This window comes from Crocuta crocuta, unplaced genomic scaffold (genome assembly GCF_008692635.1).
Source record: "Crocuta crocuta isolate KB4526 unplaced genomic scaffold, BGI_CrCroc_1.0 scaffold698, whole genome shotgun sequence".
In the NCBI taxonomy this organism is placed as follows: Eukaryota; Metazoa; Chordata; class Mammalia; order Carnivora; family Hyaenidae; genus Crocuta; species Crocuta crocuta.
This window is the reverse complement of record NW_027530855.1, coordinates 2,237,627-2,254,642: the sequence shown is the minus strand read 5'-3', so window position 1 is coordinate 2,254,642 and position 17,016 is coordinate 2,237,627. Positions and strand designations below refer to the sequence as shown.

General features: G+C 40.7%; 1 protein-coding gene and 1 pseudogene across 1 annotated transcript in view; both read left to right on the top strand.

The window, feature by feature from the left end:
* The window catches only part of KCNU1 (potassium calcium-activated channel subfamily U member 1), a 133,641-nt gene extending 130,388 nt beyond the window's left edge, over positions 1-3,253 (top strand). Inside the window, exons 25-26 of the mRNA XM_077769553.1 lie at positions 1,054-1,245; positions 2,971-3,253. Of these exons, the coding sequence (XP_077625679.1) occupies positions 1,054-1,245; positions 2,971-3,096 (318 nt within the window). The 3' untranslated portion in view covers positions 3,097-3,253. The remainder of the gene's footprint in view (positions 1-1,053; positions 1,246-2,970) is intronic.
* Positions 3,254-5,448: 2,195 nt separating this feature from the next.
* Positions 5,449-16,431, top strand: LOC144235940 (exocyst complex component 3-like; annotated as a pseudogene).
* The last annotated feature ends 585 nt before the right edge of the window (positions 16,432-17,016 follow it).

Genomic DNA, 17,016 nt, shown 5'->3' with positions numbered 1-17,016 from the left:
AGTGTCTGACTCTTAGTTTCCACTCAGGTCATGATCTCACAATTTGTGAGTTCGAGCCCTGCATCTCTCATTGGCAGTCTCTCTCCCTCTCTCTCTGTCCCTACCCCATGTGTGCTCGTGCTCGCTCTCTCACACACAAAATAAAGTAAACTTAAAAACAAATGAAAAATAATAAAATAGCTAGGGTTATTCAGACTCCAAGTAGTTTCAAAACAAGCACTTGTCCCACATGTCCTTTGGTTTTATTTTGATGCCAGAGATTCCAAAATTCCATCCATTTATTCAACACTTTCAATTTATGTTGTAGCTCCACACAAGAAATGTGGGAGATCTAAACATTAATAAGGCCCAAGGCCATACCTGTCCTCAAGTGGGTCACAATGAAAAGGAATATAAGTAGATTCACATCCAGAAGATTCAATTATAGATGACAGTAATCACGTCAGTAGTCCCGAGGGAGAAATCTATAGAAGTCTCATCAAATACCTAGTTTTAAATGTATGTTGATGATTATTAGGCTGGCTGTGGCCTGACGTACTCCTCTGACTATTTTTGGAAGACATCCTTGGTGTCAGTATCATTACCCATTTTCTTCTTCCTCTACAGTGTAAGCCCTGAGGGGGTAAGAACTGGGTCACTCTGCACTTTGCCTAACCCAGTGCCCTACCTAAACTGCCAGTTTTTAGTGATTTTAATAATGATAATGAGAGGGGCACCTGGGTGGCTCAGTCGGTGAAGCATCCGACTTCAGCTCAGGTCGTGGTCTCATGGTTCGTGAGTTCAAGCCTAGTGTTGGGCTCTGTGCCGACAGGCCAGAGCCTGGAGCCTGCATCAGATTCTGTGTCTCCCTCTCTCTCCCCTCCCCTGCTCATGCTTTGTCTTTCTCTCTCTCAAAAATAAAAAATAAAAAATAATGATAACAAGAGATGCTGTTTTGCATCATTGAGTCCATTTCCAACAGTGGTACCCCCCCTAAATCTCCAAGACTATCCACGTCCACAGTTTCTGCACTGGCTCTTCTGACTTTACACGTGGCTTGTCCTTGCTTTCCAGGCTTTCTACAATTATCATGTCCTGGAATTACTTCAGATGCTGGTGACAGGAGGGTTAAGTTCTCAGCTGGAACAATTTTTGGATAAGAGTTTCTGTGGACTGCCCCAAAGCTCCACTTCGGTTGTGTCTGGAAGAACGCGGTGTAAGCTGGGGCTTCTGTCCTTAAACCAAACCATTTTGTCAGACATTGAAGTGAGTCTACTCCTACCTTAATAAAGGCCCCCACTTCCTTACCATCCTGGGTTTCTGAAAATGACTCAGGCAATTTCTGTTCCTAGATAGCCTATGGTATAAAAATAATAACAAAAAATAATACAACCTTATATTCATATTCTGTCATTTACAGTGCATTCTCATGTGTTATATTTATTTTTTACAACAATTTTCCAGGAGGTATATAAGTTGTGATTATCCCCATCTTCCAGATAAAATAGTAAAATCTGCAGGAAGCATCTGAGAGGTCTAATAACTTTGTACCTTAGCAAGGGTATAACTCTAATAGTTAATATTTGCTGAGCATTTTCTCTGTGCCTGTCTGCATTGCTTTGGTTGTTGTTAAATCTGTCCAAGGATTTACATGGTAGGAATTATTATTAACTGCATTGAAGAGATCAAAAAGCGGAGACCCAGAGAAACAAGGACTTACCTGAGATCCCATTATGTCCCACTGGAAAAGTAGGGTTCCCTTCGAGGCAGTCTGACCCAGGGTCTGCCCACTCTTCCTGTACCTGAGCTGACAAGGAAATCCGACCATGCCAGCTGAAATCAGGCAGAAGGATTCTGTGGTTTGGTCTAAGACTCTGATTGGGCTATGTAGTGGAAAATGCCTGAATTTCTTTAGCCCACTGAGCTAGTGAGCAGTAGATTATGGCAAGGGGAAAAAGATAATTAAGGAAGTTTCCAGTGGGGCATCCAGGTATTTGTTAATCAGATTGGAGGCTAGCCTGGGAATGAGTAATCTACTTATCAGCACCTATTGGTTTAGCTTTGATTGACATTACATTTAGCTCTCCACCAGTTGTCAGGGGCAGGGATTTGTAAGGAAATATTTTTCATTTCTTCAGAGGACATCAGTAGAAACCCCTTCACAAGGAGCAGTTTCTTCCAGATCCTGTACTTGATATGTCTTAATAGATACTACCGAAAAGGGAAAGCCCATGCTCTGTACACCTGAATTCCAGGTGCAAACAACATTGCCCAGTTCCTGTAGCACATGGTCTTGGCATTTCTGTGGTCTTGGTTTCCTCACCCAAGATTGACCTATGAGTGATAATCAGCCCAGGACAACTGCTGCCAGCAACTTCCTGTTACCATCAGAGGTGACAGTGGACTGGCCAACACCCCAGTCCTTCCTTTCTCCACTTATATCTTGTCCTTTGTTCTTTACCCTAAAGAATCACATAACGAAACGAACTGTTCTCAAGTGACTTTACTAAATCCATTTGCTGCTACTTTGACCATGTTGTATCATGGTGCCCTTGTTGGCTATAGCTGAGAACAGCGTCAAGAGGAATGCTTGGGACCGTATGCTGTTTGTAAAGTAGGATAAGAAGATCACTCTCGAGGTCACTTTACATCCCAACCCATGATCTAGCTTGAAAACTGAATTTCCCAGCCTGTTACTCATTGTTACTTCTTAATGGTTAACAAAACAGACGTAGTGATAAAAACTAACATAACAACACGGTCCACCACACCCACAGGAGGCCATGGTGATAAAAACAATCACTGGGATTAGATGCTCAAAACTAATCATAAACCTAATTTCCTACTTGACACTGCCACCATAAAAGATATTAGGAAATGGCTTTTGGGTCTTCCAAGCTTTTACTATGAGGAAAGATAGCTTTCCAGTAAGTGCTTGTTATTGCTTAATTAAAGTACCAACAGACACACGTTTTTCTCTTTTCTCTCCAGCCAAGAAAGACATTTGGGCAAGTGTTCTGTGGTTCATTAGATAAGTTTGGAATCCTGTGCCTTGGCTTATACCGGATGATAGATGAAGAGGAGAACAATCCAGAACAAAAAAGGGGAGTATGCTAGTTTGGAAAGTGGCAGCCATCTCTCCAGGCATAGGAGCCAAAGCGACTTTATTTGATGTGAAAAAAAAAAGTCCAGGGCTCAGGGTCCATAGTTACCAAGAAGGGTCCAGGGGAAGTAGAGAGTGATGCAGGAATAAGGAAGCATGGGTGTGAATAACATGGCTGAACTGTTGATTGGGATACAATTAATATTGACTATGTAAGGAGAATGGTGTCTGTGTCCCTAGTGACAACTAAAATGTAGACCCAGGTTTTAAATCAGGGTTCTTTTGTAACTTATCCCTTATCCATCTCTATGTAACTTTTTAAAGCTAAAAGCCACTGGAAAGATTTACTTGTTTTCTCTTGGACTCATTGGGTAAATGGTTACAGACTGTTGCATTTCTAGCCTGTTTGGCTTGGTATATATAAATTGTGGGAGCATTGTGTTCATACTTTGTTGAAAGTAAGATCAGTCTTATTGCAGTGTAGGAGAACATAAAGGAAATGTGTGTGGGGGGCAGGAGGGGAAAAGAGAGGGTAGAGTCTACAGACAATACAATAATGTAGGTCTAAACTAATATTCCCACAGTGGGAATGGACAGGATTCAGTAGAAGGAGAAATTAAAAACAATAGAGTAGAAGAAGAGGGAAAGACACTTGTTCTCCTTTATAAGGGGAAAGAAACCAACTTACTCAAAGTGGAGCAGTCTTGTATGGAAAAAAATTTCTACTCGTCAGAGAAAGGAAGGGAAAGAAAGGGTGCCAAGATAAACATAACCATACTATGTGCATAAAAGAATTTGTATGTAACACTAGGATCTCTCAGTAAAGGATAGGCATAGCCATTGCTGAGAGAAACGATGGAGGAAGTATTACAGAGACTTGGGAAAGAGATAAAAGTGTAGGTTAGCTACTGAGAGGAAAAGAAGAAGAGCTCTGTTGTAGGTTGGTAGAAGCAATACCGACTCTAAAATGAAAGGACAAAGAATTCAAAATAGTGATGCAGTTAAACAGTGGATGTACTCAGAGTAAAGAAATGAAAGGGTGAATAATGATGGGAAGTGACAGCCAGAGAGTGATTTCTGGAAGCATAATATTTGAGAGGTGGGACTTGTCAAGAAATGATAACTTCCAGTGTGTGCCCAGGAAAGTGGTTTGGAGATAAGATTCTCGGATGGTGGAAATGTACCTAGCTGTTGGAGTTGTAAGCCACATAAACAGTGCAGGCATATGAAATGATAGTGGTACTGGAGTTTGAAAGAAAAAGTGTCCCAAGTGCAAGAGACCTAAATAAACATGGAGGTCTATAGATGATACTGATGAATCAAGAGGGATGGTGATTTGGCCATATAGTATTAATCACAAAGATATTGGGGAGCAGTGATGTTCTGGAAGCAGCACTGGGAAGCATGAGTGGTGCTGACGTTTCTCTCTTTCTCTGCCTGAACTCCATGCCCTTCCTCCAATACTTCTGGAAAAGCCATGGAACATGGTAATTGGGAAAATGTGCAGCCCCTCCTTGAGAGGACGTTCAGGAAGGAGATGATATTTCTGTTTCAAAAGGAGTATGTGGCTACAGTAGATCTTATTTAAACTATTATAGATATTACAGGGAACTCAGTAGGAAAAGTAAAAAGGGGAAGATTATTCAGTCAAAGGAGGTCAGAGCTGTACTGAGATGGGTGTTTAGGAAATAAGAGGTGATGATTGGGGGCAGTGATGAAGAAATGCAGGATGAAAGACATGAAAAGTGATTCTGCCTTATTCTGCTTCAGTGTTCTGGCATTAATGCTATTAATTAATTTAACTCACATTTATTGAGGATTTTCTATGTGCCTGATACTGTGGTAAGGGATCCTGTTGCCCTATAAATAGGGCCAGGCTCTGGGTGTTCTTTAGGATTCATTGACATTCACGATTTGCTTACTAGTCAAACTTTCAAATAAAACTGGTTTAATTTGTTTTTTTCCATTGGCCACACTACATTCTGTGTGAAAGTCAGTGGTGTAAGTATTAGGGTAGGCCTAAGCCAGAATAGAAATAGCTGGAACGTATGTAATCTTCTGCTTTTGATAAAGCCTGGCCAAGTGCTCAGTATTGTGCCAACTGAGTTCATTAGCATAGTGGATATTAAAAACAGGGAAACTTGGAGTCCAAGAGTCAATTAGAGATCAATCAATCCACACCTCCATCCTATCCCTCTCTCATTAAAGAGGTGAAAAGAAGCAAGACCCAAAGAAGGGAGATGCCATGCCTAACCAAGGTCAGAGACACTTGGTTTCAGAGGCAGAAGTGAATGCTGGTCTCCTAATTACCTATTTGGGGCTTCAGTTATACTGTGCCAGGGGTATTTACTATTACTCAGAAACCAATGAAGCAAAGCAGAACAAAAACAATTCCCCCTCTGGCCCAGCAGAAAGACTTCCTTGTTTTGGCCATCGCCCGTAGCCATGCCATCGTGGCCACAGATGCTCGGGAGTCATCTTTGACTTTTCTTACAGGTTTGTGATTACCCGGCCACCCAATGAGTTTAAGCTACTGCCCTCGGATCTTGTGTTTTGTGCCATCCCTTACAGCACTTCTTGTTACAAAGTGGAAGATCCTTCATCTCAGAGTGCATACGAAATGATAAATATGGTGCCAATGACATCAGAGACCATTACAGACATAACTACTTCTCCTACGGTTGATCCAGTTAACGAGACTACACAACAACCTTTGACTACATCACTTCATCATTTGGAGCCAAAAACTATTTCAACTGGTCATTCTAAGCAAACCATCTTGACTCACAGCAATAAACTATCATCCCAGACATATTTAGGTGAAACTGAAGCCGTGAAAGAAAATGAGAGGGAAACAATGAAGGAAACCACAGAGGAGAATGCCCCTGCCTATTCACAATTAAACTAGGCCTGTTGATATTCTCTTCAAGCCCTTAGCTTGCTACTTTTAAAGCATCTCCAGAGATGGTGACTTTGAACAGGGAAATAAAAATGGAAGGATGCCATTTTTGTGCCCATTACTTAGTGGTTGATCAGCAAGCCCACACTGGGGAGAGACAAAGGTCTGATCTGATCCCACTGAATCTGGAATGATAAATAAAGAATACATGATGAATGCTCTGTAAGTAAAGTTCATTGCTCTGTGTCCCTCGGAGAGAAAATATGTTAGATTGAGCTGTGTTAAAGAGGCCCTTCAGGACTTGGGTTCCTCCAGTCAGGGGATATAAGTGAGCAAGGTAAAAAACAATAAGAAGGACCTAGACACAGGAAACAAAGAGCCCTCAAATGAAGACTCTCATATTCTTCATCCTCAAGCAGGCAAATAGTAAACTAATATATTTTCTGCCTCTCTTTATTCCTCATGCTTTTTCTTCCTCTCTTTCTATAGGAGGTAAGAAAGATCAGATGGGGAGATGCCACTTTGAATCAGAAACCAGTTTGTGTATAACTAAGACCTAGGTATTGTCTGGCACAGGAATGAATATTAGTGTATCCTGGGATAGGGTGCCTAGGTGAAATCAGGCAGATAGGAATATGTGACCTTCCAAATTCTCTAACCTGAGCATAACCCCTTATCAGATACGTCATTTGCAAATTTCTTCTGCGTGGTAGCTTGCCTTTTTGTTTTGTTGATGGTTTCCTTCACTGTGCCTGAGATTTTTATTTCAATGTAGTCTAATAGTTTATTTTTGTTTTTGTTTCCCTTGCCTGAGGAGACATATCTGGAAAGATGTTATGACCAATATCAAGGAAATTACTGCCTATATTTTCGTCCAGGAGCTTTATGGTTTAACAGCTGACATTTGGCCTTTAGTTCATTTTGACTTTTTATGTAAGGTAAAATAAAGTGTTTGTTTCACTCTTTTGCATGTAGGTGTCCAGCTTTCCCAGAAACATTTATTGAAGAGACTTTTTTTCCCCATTGTATATTCTTGCCTCTTTTACCATAGATGGACCATTTAAGTGTGGGTTTATTTCTGGGCTCTCTATTTTGTTCCTTTAATCTATATGTCTGGGGGTTTTGTGTGTGTGTGTGCCAGTGCCATGCTCTTTTGATATTGTAGCTTTGTAGTATATCTGGAAATCTGGGATTGTGATACCTTCAGCTTTGTTCTTCTTTCTCAAGATTGCTTTGTCTATTTGGGGTCTTCTGTGGTTCCATACAAATTTTAGTGTTCTTTGTTCTAATTCTGTGAAAAAATGCTCTTGGTATTTTCATAGGGATTGCATTAAATCTTTAGATTACTTTGGATAGTGTGGACATTTTAACAATATTCTTTCAATCCATTTGTTTGTATCATCTTCACTTTCATTCATCAATCTTTTCTAGCTTTTGGAATACAGGTCTTTCACCTCCTTAATGATTGTTCAGTTATTACGTATAAAAGAACTGATCTGAAGACGAGAAAATATACAAAGAAATCAATAGTTCATAAACAGTATGTATGTAGGCCAGTAGCTGCTAAGATTTTTTGAGGCTTTGACTCTTTTGAAAATTGAATGAAAAGTACAGGCTTCTTCCTCAGAAAATTAATGTCTGTATATTCCACAAAATTCATCATGTAAGTGGGAGAGGGAGGTCATGGATCACCCTATAGTCTATTAATTCATTTCTTTCTAAATCCTTGATATGGGCCTTCTATAACCACTGGAATGGTCACCAGAAAGAACATAGGGCAGGGTAGTCAGGAGACAGGAGTACTTGTTTAAGATATCTAATTAAACACTTAGGATCTTGGACAAGTTCATAAACCTTTCTCAGCTACTTTCCCAGCTCATTTTACTTTTTTATAAAAGCAGAAAGTTGAACTAGAGGATTTTGAACATTGCTTCCCTACTCTTTCATTGAACACATATATTAATTCACCATCTACTGTGTATCAGGTACTGTGCTAGATGCTAAGGATAGAGCAGTTACCAAGACAAAGTTCATTTCCCCATGGAGCCTACACTGTATTTAGAGGCAGAAAACAAACAGATTGTGTCAAGTACTGGGAAGGAATTAAACATACTGATGTGATAGAGAATGTGGTGATCAGGGACTGCAGAAACGTAGGGAGAATCCTGTGGAAACACTGTTTTAGGAGAGGGAAGTTGGCACGTACAAGAGAAGAAAGCAAGCCAATATGGTTACAGGATAAGTAATAAGCCATTGGAAGACTTACATGAGATAATACTAGGAAAATGGGCGGGACCTGATGAAGAAAGATACTTAGACCATGAAAAACAGATTACATCCTTTGTAACATGTTATTTTTTAAATTTTTAAAAATGTTTTATTTATTTTTTTTTTTTGAGAGAGACAGTGTGAGCAGGGGAGAGTCAGAGAGAGGGAGACACAGAGTCAGAAGCAGGCCCCAGGCTCTGAGCTAGCTGTCAGCACAGAGCCCGATGTGGGGCTCGAACCCACAAACCGCGAGATCATGACCTGAGCCAAAGTCGGACGTTTAACCGACTGAGCCACCCAGGCGCCCCACTAACATGTTATTTTTAAAAATTGTAAAAACGATGTGTTATCATTTATATTTTGAAAGATCACTCTGGGTACTTATGGTTTCAACAGTATGACTACTTAAGTTCAAGTGGATTTTCTTCCTGCTACAAATTCTCAGAAGTGCTAGGTAAATTACGACACAAGAATTTTTAAACATACAGCAGTCTTTAAAAGAAGTAGAAGCTTCCAGCCAGAAGCAAGAAGGAGGTTATAGTCAGAAAGAGATATAGGAAACAGTCATAGGACTGTTTTGTCAGTGGCTGCAATGGTAATGCCACGTGGAGCCAGGAATTACAGAGGAGAAGTGAGACCTAAAGTAATCCTCACCAGGGAAAGCTCAGTAAGAGGCAGTAAACAGGCTCCTCATACTGGCGCAAGAAAGGAACAAGAAAATTTATCTCTGCTTCGGGATGTTGGTGTAAAAAACACCATTAATGAGAAATTGAACCCCCAAGCTCACATTATATGTAAGTGTAGTATCCCGGTTTATATGCCAATGCCATGTGGCAGGAATTTAAAACTTGAGAAAGTAATGGGGAAAAGAATCTGATTCCAGACAAGCAACATTCTTGAGATAACTGGTAGAAAGAAACGAATAATGCTTTGCAGGAAAGAATTGTAAGCTCCTTCAGCGTTGGTGGGGGAGGCGGGGAGGTAGTTGTGAATTCAAAATGTTCTAAAAACTGACAATATGTCCATAATAAAAAATTAGAAATGAAATGAGAAATTATCCTCATAAATCAGAGTCAGTAGACAAATCAAACAAGAGGGTTAACATGACCCCAGACTTTGGATATTAGAACAATCTGAAAAAGACCATACATTTTAAAATGATGAAAAATGTTAAAAAAATATAATTATCAATCATAATGAAAGAAAAGGGTACTGTGAAAAAAATGAGCAGCAGAGTTGAAGAAGATTCAGAACTTCTAGAAATGTTGATCACATTGAAGTTCAATATGTGACTTAAGCAATGCTACATACAGTTAATTCTGAATAATTTGGATAAAATGTAAAATGAAGACATAAACCAACGGAAAATATGAAAGAGAACTTAGGGAACAGGGAGGAGAGAATGAAAAAGTCTAACATATAAATAACTCAATTTCCAGACAGATGATGGGGAAGATATATAAGAAGTCCAAAGAGTCCTGAGAAAGAAAATTAAAATGATTCTGCATATAGATGTAGCCATACTTAGACCAAAAAGCAGATTCCCTATAAAGAGATTACCCTGAGAAATTGATGGGAAAAAAAAGATTATGGACCAATAACATCAAAATGCTGAGAAAAAAATTTAAAAATGAATTTATGACCTTATATGCATATGTGGAAATCGATAAAATTAAAAATTCATGAGGTGATTGCTCAATTTAGCAAGTTAAACAAATAATAGTAAACTAATAAAAATTTAAAAAGATTTCACATCCTCTTTGGGACTTCCCAGTGTACTTGTCTGGAACAGGAAACTAGAACACCAGTTCACAGTCTGCTTTACTCAATAGCTAATTTCATTAAAATTTTTTTTTAATGTTTACTTATTTTTGAGAGACAGAGAGACAAAGAATGTGAGCAGGGGAGGGGCAGAGAGAGAGGGAGACACAGAATCGGAAGCAGGCTAATCGGAAGCAGTGCTGAACTGTCAGCACAGAGCCCCATGTGGGGCTTGTACCCACGAACCATGAGATCATGACCTGAGCTGAAGCCGGATGCTCAACCAACTGAGCCACTCAGGCACCCCAAAAGCTAATTTCATTCTGAGAAATAGCAAAAATGCCCTCTATCAGGTGGACTGGTAGCCTTAGCCTTAAAGTAACACTGGAGTAACATTTGAACAGAATTGAGGAGTAGGGCAATTAAGTTTAAGATGAAGACACTGGAGGAGAATATGCAAAGATCTTTTTAAGATTTGCTCTTCAAAATGTGGTCCCCAAACCAGCAAATATCTACATTACCTGAAAGTAGGCTCCATCCCCAGACCTCCTGGATCAGAGTCTGCATTTTAACAAGATCCGTAAGTGATCCATACTTTAAAGTTTGGATTAATATATATGTATATGTAATATATAATATTTATCTACAATATATATTACATATCCACACAGTTACATATGTATACATATACATAGATTACATGTATTTTATATATGTACGTAATAGTACATACAGATACATACATATACAAATACATAGATTACATGTATTTTACATGTGTACGTAATAGTACTATATCTAATATATATTAAATATCCTCGTATTCACATACATGCATGTGCATATATATATAACTATACCCACGTACACAGTGGCCTGTGTGTACATATATAACTATACCCACATACACAGTGGCTTCTGGAAAATAAAAAGATTGGAGATTTGGTTTTAATGAAAGCTGCCTCCTTCAACATTTAGCTCTTTGGCATATTAACTTCTATTTAGGACCCATAGTCCAACACCTCCAACTAACTATAAAATCCTCAAGCGGAGTACCTTCAAACCATAAAGGAGTTAGCGGAGGTTGGAGTTCAGTGAAGTTGGTGTGTCGTTTCCTAGAGGGACAGAAGCCTACAGCTCAAGGCCATGAGTTGTTTTTTGCAGGCCACGAGACAAAAGAGCACAGCCTCTGTAAGTAATCCTCAGTTTCTTGATTGGCGTGCTTAGAGAGACCTGGAAAGTGAGGAGGAGGGGGGACAGCGGGAAGAAGGAGGCTGCCAGGGATGGAGGGAGAGGGAGGAAAAGGCCCCTAACACTAATTAGGTTTGAAAGAATACAGGATGAGTCTAAGCTACTGCGTTCTGAGAAGCAAGCTACCTGAGCAGCTGATGCTAAGTTCAGACTAAACTAACTGCAAGTCCCCTGGGGACGTCACAAGGTAAACCTGATCGTCCCTGTCATTTACAATCATTATCAGGCAGGCCGCTTCTGTAATTTTACTGGGGAGCCAATTAACAGATCCCTGAAGCTAGGGGGAATGTCCCAGCCCTCCTCTTGTTTTTGAAAAGGAAAAAGGCAGCTTTGGTGCCGCTGTCTCCTGACTGTTTCTTGTAAAGGCAGAAGAGAGGGTAACTTCAGACAAAGCAGTGACTCTTCAGGTCAGGTGAATGGTTGAACTCAGCCTTTTCTCTGCCTTCATTACTCTTTTCTCTAGCAATCCAAATCAGCCTCCAGATACCCCAGCGAGCCTCGTTTCTTTCTTTTCTGAGATATGGAAATGCTGACCATCTTTCACTCTTTCTTGCCTTCCAGAAAATATCTTAGCAGCATTTCATCTTGCAGGAAAGCAGGGAAAGGCTGCCTAATGGTACTGAGAAGAAGTCAGTAAAGAAAAGCCACTCTTATCTTAAATTTATTTTTCAAACCCATCTTTCCCCTGATACATCTTTTCTCTTGACCTCCTCTCACAGTCAGTCTTTTTAACTAGCTGTTTCCATTCACTACTTTATTTTCGCATCTCTGATTCCCTACTTAAGCTGCCCCAACCTGGCTGTCATCTCCATTATTCTACTAAAAATACTCTTTCAAAATCACTAATTACACTTAAGTCATTCCATATAGAAGAATTAGAAGAGTTAATCACACTTCTCTCCCTCTATCCTGAAACATGGTCTTCCCTTGACTTACATGATAGAACAATCTTCTAATTTTCCTTTTGCTTTTTTGAATATGCATTCTCATGGTACCTTCAGCTTGCCTTTTATACAACACAAGTAGGTATTAGCATTACTCAAAGCTTGATCATGGACCTCCTTCTTTTTCTACTCTCGGGGATCACTGAGTAATCCAGATAATTAAAGAAAACTGGAGACCGCCTACCTGAAATTAAAAAGAATAGGAGCTACTTACCTCTGACTATTATTTCCATGTGAGAATCTGAGCCCAGTTTTTCCAGATTTTATTTCAGAGAAATTGAGAATTCTGATTTTTATATGAAAATATTATCCTTTTAATATTTTTATAGTTACGATAGAGTAGCTGTAGCACACCAATGCTCACTCCAAGGAAAACACTTAAAACTGGATAAAGAATGTTTTGAAATTACCTGTTTGAAGTAATCCTAAAGTAACAGTCATTAAAAACTTGAAAGGCTAAGATCCCAGAGGAAAGAACGTTGAGGTGAGCTCACCGTTCTCTGCTGTTTCTCTCTAGAAAGTGGCACCAAGCAGGAGGTCAAGTTGAATTTTAAGACTAAGAGTTCCCAGCAGTCTGATAGGGCTGGGGGGAAAGAAAAAATGGAGTTGAGGGTTATCAAGTCTGCCAGGAATTGAGGGAATTGGGTTTGGAAGAAAAAAGGGAAATCTGAGCGTGACTTTCTGTGCTTCTCTTTTCCTTGAGGATATTTTTTGTTCCTAATATTTCCAACATAAAAGGCTGAGAAGCAAGAGGAAAGGACCACCTAAGAATCTAGAACACTAGAGCAGGGCTTTGGCCAGGCTCAAAGTGCTGGGGAGAGGAAAATTGACATTCAAGGCCTGGCAAGGGGCTGGGCCCAGAAAAACCACCTTTGCTTTCAGTTGATGTTCTTGAAAGGTCCTACTTTAGGGTTACTTCAAAATAGAAATAGAATAGTTCTCATAAAGCTTGAAATCAGCTTCAGTGCCTTTCCTTCCCTGACTGCATCAAGGGATCAATCCCTGCTGTAACTACCTGGAAGCAAAAAATAAATAAACCCTTGTGGGGATGAGCACTGGGTGTTATATGGAAACCAACCTGACAATAAACTATTTATAAATAAATAAATAAGTAAATAAATAAATAAACCCTCTCTGCTGTAAGTTAGCATTATTCAGAGTTTCTACACAGTATCCAGCACACTATAAAAATGATTAGAGTCAGTCTTATCTCTGCCTTAATTTATGCTTTTTCCTAGCAACCTAAATTAGCCTCCAGATAGGCCCCCAAGCCTTGCTTCTTTCTAGTTGCTGACATATGGCAACATTGATAGTCTCTTCTATTCCTTTTTTGCCTTCAAGAAATAAATAATAATCTAAATTATTACTATGAATGACAACACAGAAATCCAATGACCAAAAACCAAAAGAAAAGAAACAGGTAATGGAGACAACCTACAGATGATGTAGATAGAATATAGAAGACATAGTTTAAAGTAACTATGATTAACATGTCCAAGAAGTTGGGTGACATTTCCAGTGGGATCCAAGAAAATGGGTGACACTTCTCCTCACTGGTGGCAGTGAGGATGGGTAACTCTAGTGTTACAGGTACAGGGATTTCACCTGTTTTTTAGCCACCAAGGAGACAGATCAGGAAGCTATTGCAGCAGTCCAAAGGGATGCTGGGATACCTCAGTGCTCAGAACCAGCTGGACAAAGTGAAACACTAGAGCGGAAAAAGGCCCAGAAAAAGGCCTCCACAGAGGCTAGATAGAAGGACACTGTCCATTTGAGGTGGATGGGGTGCCACACAGGCCTGAGCCAGCTCCACAAGGCATGGAACGATATCAGAGACATCCAGAAGTCCCTTGCCAATGTCAGCAAAGCCTGGAGACAGAGCCTCAGTGACACTCAAGGGCATGAAGTATGCTGTAGTGTGGCTGGCTCACTGCAGCTTCAGAGACCCTCAAGAAGATCTCAGGCTTCCAGACTGTGAGGGAGACTCTGGACCTCATTGAACAAGGGGAGCTCCTGCAGGCCTACTAGAAGCAGATGGACCTGGAGTGCTCACTCTTGAGAATAGCTGACATTTGGGGCACCTGGGTGGCTCAGTCAGTTAAGCATCTGACTTAGGCTTAGGCCATTATCTCACGGTCCATGAGTTTGAGCCCCGCGTCGGGCTCTGTGCTGACAGCTCAGAGCCTGGAGCCTGCTTCAGATTCTGTGTCCCCCTCTCTCTCTGCTCCTCTCCCACTTGAGCTCTGTCTCTCAAAAATAAATAAACATTTAAAAAATTTTTTAAAAAGAAGGGTTGACATTGAAGCAGCCCCACATGGACAGTAGGAACATGCACAACATGACCCTCACCCGTGGCTACTTTGGGAGCATGCAGGTGCTCTCAGATGAGCTGCTCAGGCTGACATTGATGGTGCTGCAGAGTTTGCTGGTCATCATCTCCTGTAGCCCCACTTGCTGGTCTCAGTTGTCAGGATAATCAAAAAGGAAGAAAAATTGACCAAGGTGTATCTGACCAAAAAAAGCAAATGAGCTGTGCATCTCTAGAGGCCCAGGATTTGCAAGGAGAAACACACGCCATTTTGGATGGAAACTTGACTGCTAGAATTGAGGACACACAGGAAGACCCCAGGGAGTCCAAAAAGGTGTGGTCCATCTGCCATCTGGAAATCATCTGGGTGACCCATTATTGCCACAAACCTAATGGTTGAATGCTTCTCTCCCCAATATGAGATTTTCAGAAACCACCTGAACATGTCCCACCAAAGCCCTGAGCACATGGATGCAGGAGCTTGAATCAGAAGACCTAGAAGCAAACGAGTCAAGAACCTGTTGACACGGGTCTCAAATATCTACACAAGCACAGAGATGATGGAGAATGTGGAGCTGGCCCAGAAGTGGATGTCAATGCTCTGGAACCTTTACTTTCTCCTGACATGGTCTCTGAGCTGCTCCACAGGTAAATGTCAACTCTCACTTCAGACATTATTACCTGGTCGCAAAAAGCACTAGAAACAGACAAGAAAGACTGGGTAAAAGAGGCTGAGCCTGAATCTGACCAAAGTGGGGACCGCCAGGTAACACTCCCTTCCAGATGATTGAACAAATTCTTGAAGTTGCCACTCAGATAAGTGAAGACCCCAAACCAAAAGTTTGTGACACAACTTTAGCAACTTTTGCTAGTCTGTGTCTTTAGCAAATGAATTCTTTGTTAAGTAAATCCAGAGATGAAGTTCAGTTGTCTAAGGAAGAATAGCTGAGAAGTCAGCAGTGCCCACACTGTGTTCAGTTTATGGTAGCCATGGACATCTGTCAGAGCTTTAAAGAATTAATAGTCAGTTTAAAAAGGAAGTATTTCAGGGCACTTGGGTGGCTCAGTTGGTTAAGCAGCTGACTTTGGGTCAGGTCATGATCTCGCAGTTTATTCAAGCCCCACATAGGGCTCTGTGCTGACAGCTCAGAGCCTGGAACCTGCTTTGGATTCTGTAACTCCCTGTCTCCTTTGCCTCACCCGCCCCCCCCGCCCACTCTTGCCCTGTTTCTCTCTTTCAAAATTAAATAAATTTTTTTTTAAAAAGGAAGTATTTCAAAAAAATGAGGGGCAAGAGGAAAGATCTCTGAGGCAACCAAACATGGGTGGGATTCAGACACCATGGCAAAGGAGAGCTGTAGGAACTCACTGCAGGAGGTCTTCCTGGGTTTGGAACAACATCTCAGTGAGCTAATGACAAAGAAGTGGCTGTTAGTCTCAAACACCATAAATATTATCTGTCTCACTGTGGAAGAATATTTCAGCGATTTTGCCAAAATTTAAAAGCCATGTAAAAAGGGGAGGATGACAAGCGGAATCTCTGCGGGCCATCATGTCAAAACGCATCTAATTCTGGAGCACCAGTGAGCTGAGAGGATGGTCAGCTCTACTTCCTGTTCGCACACTTGGCTTCTGGATTTGGGGAAGATACAGGTGAGTACGGAGAGACCGTCATAGCCACCGCAGAAGTTCTTAAGCTCACTGACCCTTCTCTGCTTTATCTGGATGTCTCAACTCTGGTTAGCAACAGCCAGACTTCAGAGGTGACCAGGTCAGCATGCTGCTGGCAGAGAGAGGGGCAACTGGTCTGGCAGGACATGAAGCAGACCATCTCAAGGCTCTGGAACAGGGTCCAATGCAGGTGAATCCAAACCACATGCCCATCTTTGAGGAAATCACAGTTGCTAGTAGAACATGACAAAGATTTTCAACGAACCTGTTGGTTTTTAGCTTTATGTACATTATTTGCACTCCTCATCCTCACCTTCACAGATATATTAAAGCAAAAGTGACTATCCAGGGGTCACATTAGATGTTTCAACCCCTCATGCCTGTCTCTTGTAAGCATGTTTGTGAGGTGCCCAGGGACATAGTTTCTTGAAGAACAAGTACTCTGCTGTCTAATTCTTCAAGCTTTCTCGTTTTTTGTTGTAAACACCTTTATGAGGCAGGATTCTGATGTAGAATGCCTCGTGGTTGATTGTTTATCACGGTGGTGAAAACATGCAGAGGGGGAAGAGGCCCTGTCTTGTCTGCATTCACCTCTTGGTCTTCATTCATGTTTTCATGGAAGACTTTTAAAACTCTGCTGCCTAATAAAAGAGTCTTAAGTCCTTCAGAGAAATGAAAAAGAAAAGTAAAAGAAAGATAAGGTGACAAGATAAAGTTACCAGAAAATGATGATATATCCAAAATGATTTAAGAAGTATGCAAAGTAAAATTATATGTCAAAGATGGATTTGGGTAGAGAAAAAGGTAAAAGTAGTGACCTGGAAGATTAGTT